The sequence below is a fragment of the Erpetoichthys calabaricus genome, chromosome 8 (genome assembly GCF_900747795.2).
Source record: "Erpetoichthys calabaricus chromosome 8, fErpCal1.3, whole genome shotgun sequence".
Classification (NCBI taxonomy): Eukaryota; Metazoa; Chordata; class Cladistia; order Polypteriformes; family Polypteridae; genus Erpetoichthys; species Erpetoichthys calabaricus.
In genome coordinates this window covers 116,602,279-116,608,278 of record NC_041401.2, presented here as the reverse complement: position 1 = coordinate 116,608,278, position 6,000 = coordinate 116,602,279, and the positions used below count along the sequence as shown (strand labels likewise).

The 6,000-nt window shown below is 36.2% G+C and overlaps 1 protein-coding gene across 1 annotated transcript in view; it reads right to left on the bottom strand.

Annotated features, from left to right (window-relative positions):
- Positions 1–286: 286 nt before the first annotated feature.
- The window catches only part of nphp4 (nephronophthisis 4), a 735,573-nt gene continuing 729,859 nt past the window's right edge, over positions 287–6,000 (bottom strand). The window contains exon 29 of the mRNA XM_051931213.1: positions 287–1,475. Within this exon, the coding sequence (XP_051787173.1) occupies positions 1,335–1,475 (141 nt within the window). The 3' untranslated portion in view covers positions 287–1,334. The remainder of the gene's footprint in view (positions 1,476–6,000) is intronic.

Sequence of the window (6,000 nt, the reverse complement as noted above, 5' to 3'; positions counted from 1 at the left end):
ATTCAATTTCATTTATACCTTCAATTATTACATTAATTACAGTTCCATTCACATTTATGTAAAATATGTATATTTATAGTCCTTTTGTAAAAAAAAAAAAAAAAAATTTAATGAATAAACTTACTACAATATCAAAAGTGAAATTACAAGTATATGACAGGTTCATTAAAAAAATCTTTCATTAAACAAATTCTACAGCATTAAGTGTCACATATACAAAATTTTTGATTACATCAGGAAAATGAAGTATTATATAAATTATTTATGCATTGCACAAAATCTATTCTTTACATGCATACATATATAAATACTTTAAGGTTTAAAATGGAAAAAGCCATATTGTTTGATTTATAATCTTCTGAATTTCAATGTATTCCGCATTTTTAATTACATACACAATTGGGCATGTTATATCCTGCATTTGTGTAAAAAAATATATATAATAAAAATGTAGTCAGATTATCTTTATTTAATAAATAAAATGATAAAATATTTTTCCAAATTTGTCTCATTCTCAGTATTTTACTGAAACCGATCAACAGGAAACCCCAAGACAGGAGAAAGTTCTCACTAAAGCTGCCTTGCAAACTGCACAGCAAGGGCCCCTCCGCTCATAAGCCTCTGAGTCATGATAATTAGAATTTATTTTACTGAGAAGTATAGTATTGTCAGTTTAGAAGGGAAGATGTTAGGCTTCAGTGCCTTTTTAAGAGCAGAGATAAGTAAGCATTGACAACATTGGAAACAATTAGCTGACTCTCAGACTTTGTACCATATTTGGACATATTCATACACGTGTCTGAAAATATTCTGAGAGTAACAAGGTAACACGCTACTCATGTTACTTACTTAAATTTCATTTTACTAGCATCATATGACCTTTAAAATGAATCAATTTCCACTATACTTATAATCCAAGTACAAATGATTGTTCAATCATTAAAACAGCATTTCATACAACATCATTTTGACCGAGAGTCATCAGCAAACATAATTTGAAGTTCCCCAACTCTATTTCAGCAGTTGCTACAATTACCATTTACAATAAAACCAATCAGGTAAATTCAAGCAATTTTTAACAGACCTTTGCACAGTCCCGTACTCAACTCAACTACCTGTATAGTTTTATGGGAGTACAGAAACCTGCTGCAAAGCAGATAAAAACAAATGTAAACCAAGGGTTACATAATCAATGTCTCCTTTAAGGCATATGACGCCTACCAATGAACAGAAATGCAAATTTGATTATGTTGCCCTTCATCTATCAAAGATTTTTCTGATAAAAAGGTGAGAAATATTAATGCCAGACAAGAATGTTCCACAATGTTGTCTGTTTAGAAATAGATGACCTTGACGCAGAAGGTTTCCTCATTCTTATCCTCTTGATCATTGATATAAATGAGAATCTCCTCAACACCTGGACACTGACTGGGTGCGAAACGCAGACCAATAGTATATGACTCCCCTCCTCCAGTCTGGATAGAAGGCAAAAAAAAAAAAACAAATTATTGCAAATAGCATTGGGACATCAATTCAGCAAAGATCCTTCCCATAGACATAAAACAGATTGACAACTTGGATTTCATCACCGTGCCTTTGTCTAATGAAGCAATGAATGAGTTTTACAATCTTCTATAAAAAGAAATGCTTGCCTTGTTTTTGCAGAATCTCAGGATTTACTGTACATTAAATGAGTAGGAAAAATGTTGCTTTGCTTTCATTTTAGTTGGTTATATCCTTTATTAAAGAATGTCATAGATTTTAAAAACAATGTTTGTTCACTGAACATCAATGTACTTTTCAAAATAAATAAATAGATCAATTTCAAGCCACTCTACTGATTAACTGAAAGATAATTCCTCCAGTAGATTCTGGGTCAGCCTCTGGGTCTACTGTCAGAGGACCACGCCTGGTATTCTGAAAGGTGAAGATGGATATGTAAAGTGTGTTATCTTGCAAATTTAAAAGCTTCATCTAAGGAGTTCCCCCTTTATTATCATAATCCTAGGAACGCAACTCTTCTTAGGTGCTGTACTGCTAATTGTCTTCAGTTTAATGGAGTGGTATTTAAAAAGCCTGAAATGCAGAGTGTAGGAGGGCTTCATGAACCTGACTGCAGTGTCCTGCTGGTGAAGCAGCCAATAGAGCCCAGAATACCAGCCAGTAATGTGGTAACAAGTGGAGATGCTGATGGACGCTACTTCAGCCTCTAAGCTAACCCGCACAGAATCACTCATGCACACAAGAGGCAAAGACTTGCTTACATTGGTGTCACCAGACAGATTACATTTTATCATAGGAAATTAAACATGTGTCAAACTTCAATAAATACAGTACATATTGTAAGTCTTGTATCCTGTTTGGTTTCTTTATTTGAGTAAATCTAAAGGGCTGGTTTGGACTTTACATAAGTGTGTGTTTGAAATCCTGGGAACATGCCGTTGATGGATTATTATGTTAGGACAGTTTAATCAAGGCTGAGATGGGAATGTTATGGAGGTGGTGCCAAACACAAAGTCCTGGGCCTACAATCCAGCGATCATTGGATCAAAAGCAGCCAATGTTACCAGTAGTGTACTGTCATTTCTGCCTTTTTATCTACACTTGGTTTTGGGGTTCTGAGTAATACCATGTAAAAGTCATATTTTCTATTGTGGTTCAAAGATTATGAAGTTGTGATAAACATTTTTTTTTAAAAATTTTATTATACTTTATTAATCCCGAAGGAAATTACTTGGTTTTTTCGCATACCCCGTGGGGTCAGAGTGCAGGGTCAGCCATTGTACAGCGTCCCTGGAGCAACTGAAGGTTAAGGGCCTTGCTCAAGGGCCCAGCAGAGTAGCATTTCTGTTTGGCAGTGATGGGGATTCGAACCGGCAACCTTCAGGAGACCAGCGCAGATCCTTAGCCTCAGAGCCACCACTCCGCCAACACCCAGATAGCAACCTAAATAAACCATAACTACAACGGATTTAAAAGAATATAGGAGAGTGCAGAGAAGCACATTAAAGAAGGATTTTGTACAGCATTTTCCACCGTTGCAGAGAGCAAAACATTAGTCAGATGCCAAAGAATTGAAGATGGCCAACAACTGGTAGCAGTACAGAATAGATGAGCTATAATGATGAGACACCTAAATGGCTAAGGTGGCTGGAGACGCACCTTTTACAATGTTAAAGAGAAGCTGTTTTAACAAGATGAACCCTGCTATACTCAAGGCATAAACTGGATGGTTATTTACATTTTCTCCATAAGTAATCTTGGACTTCATGCTTTGATCTTCTAGCATTTAGTCACTGGTATTAATGACTATTATATTTCTGGAATAGCACTTATGAACTGGTTAATTATAAGCAGACTGTTCTGAATTGTACATTTTGTGATCTTTTGGGGATTGAGTGTTTTCTATGATGAGTCGTACTATTTTTTTTTTAAGCAGTTTAACTTTTAAAGCAGACTATACAGCAATTATTCCTCCATCAATTTACATTGGGATATTGTTGTCATCCTGTCTGTTTTTTATAAAGGGGAACGAAAATGTAACCAGGTGTTAACAGAGTGAGAACCTTAAATAAATTAAAAAAAAAATTACTTGTCAGTAAATTATAGCCTACAAATAGGAGGAGTATTAACACATGGACATTATAGTCTGTCCCATAACATCTCTGTGCTAATTTATTGAGAAGCATTATAGAGGTCTCAGAAATGCTTTGTTTGCTTGGGGCCAGGGATTGGCATGTGCAGGTAAACTAACTGATAGAATTAGTATTTTAGAAATTCCATATATATAAGTAATAGTTGATACTTCATCTAATATTTATGTTCCTTATTAGGGTATATGTTTTTCAACCTACAGAATATGCAGCACCTTAACACTAGAATTACCAGAGCCTACGAAAAAACTCATAGATCCGTCCCACCTTAAATTGCTTCGCACCTCGCCATCAGCATCTTTTAACCTGTAAATGTGTCGATAAGCAGCAAGCAGCCTGCTATCACATCCCCCACTGCCGCAAGGTTTTCTCAGCTCAAATCTGTTTACCTGCGTGTCAGTTGCTTAGAGTTGTATAAAGTGAGAAGTCAAGCAAAATGACACCTTTTATAAATACTGTATCGTTATTTGAAACACATGCATTTCATTACAACAATCTATGTACAGTAAACATATCGTTAAAACAAACATTTTTCATGTTTTAGTAATATTTGACAAAATGTAGACATGAAGTGTATAATGTGTTAAGCCTGAATTCCAAATATCAAAAACACTTTCACAAAAGGTACAAATATAACAGAACAAGTGCGCTTCTATTCAAGAATATAACTGCAGAAAAATAACCTGTGTTAGGGTGCGAAATTGGCACGCATTTGCTACGAACGCTTCGGTGGCGAAACGGTATCAGCTGTTGACTGGTAATCAAAACTTCACCGGTTCGATCCCAGAAGAGTCCATTTTGAGAAGTAAACTGCTCTTACTCTTACTATTTTAGAATAAAAACATGCATTTGATTTCAGTCTGTAACAGCCGGTGTAAATGTATGATACCTGTAAAGGTTGGCTTTGTTTTTTTTTGTGTTCAGTTTTATTTTCTCAGTCGCGTTCACGATCCCACTTTATTTACTTACTTCCTACAGCGTAAAGTCACAAGTAGACGGCAGAGCTTCCCGTGTACATATACAAAGTACAGCGATGCCGCCGATGTGCATTCTTGCTCCGATGTAGAACCGTCGTCATGATCTGAGTTCACCTGTTTATAGCACGTCTTTATGTGAAAACAGCAGTGTCAAATGGGAAAAGGGGGTGTGGGATCGTGAACGCGATTGAGAGAATAAAACTGAATTAAAAAAAACCAAAACAAAGCTAACCTTTACAAGTATCGTACATTTACACTGGCTGTTACAGACTGAAATCAAATGTATGTTTTTATTCTAAAATAGTAAGAATAAGTGCAGCTCACTTCTCAAAACGGACTCGGCCGGGATCGAACCCGTGAAGTTTTGATTACCAGTCAACAGTTGATACCACTGCGCCACTGAAGCAGTCACAGCAAACCCATGTCAATGTTGCACCCTAACGCGGGTTCTTTTTCTGCAGTTATAATCTTGAACAGAAGCGCACTTGTTCTGTTATATTTGTACCTTTTGTGAAAGTGTTTAATGTGTGAAGCCTAAAGTCCAAATATCAAACACTTCATGTCTACACTTTGTCAATTATTACTAAAACATGAAAAATGTTTGTTTTAACGATGTGTTTACTGTACATAGATTGTTGTAGACACGGAACACACATGAAATGCATGTGTTCCAAATAATGATACAGTATTTATAAAAGGTGTCATTTTGCTTGAGTTCTCACTCTATACAACTCCAAGTAACTGACACGCAGGTAAACAGACTTGAGCTGAGAAAACTGTGCAGCGGCGGGGGATGTGATAGCAGGCTGCTTGCTGCTTATCGACACATTTACAGGATAAAAGATGCTGATGGTGAGGTGCGAAGCGATTTAAGTTGAGACGGATCTACAAGTTTTGTCATTGGCTCTGGTAATTCTAGTGTTTAGCAAAACCTGCAATACCGTCTTGCTGTTTAACTATTTTGCTGCCGTCATGAGTCACTGTTTGTTTTAAAGGAACCTTGTTTTAAAAGGAACGGGTCACAGTGTCTCGCTGGTTACGTTGATGAATGGCAGCAATACATCAAAAGGGGACCACTTCATGCTCTAAGGATCGGTGCCGATTCTAAAAGGGGAATTCGCCCCATGTTATGTTGATCATTATGGCATTTAACATGGAATGGGTCCTGAAGACACTAAGAAGGTCTAGATTGAGTAACAACCAAATAGTTTAAGAAACATTGTTGTATTGTAAAGAAACAGGTAGGCTTGAATTAAAAAGCTGAGGGAAAAACTGAAGATGGCACATGAAATCTTAAAATGTGTTCTACTGAAGTATACCTACACTCTTGATAAAAGCAAGAGATTAAATTAATAAAACATTGACCATCA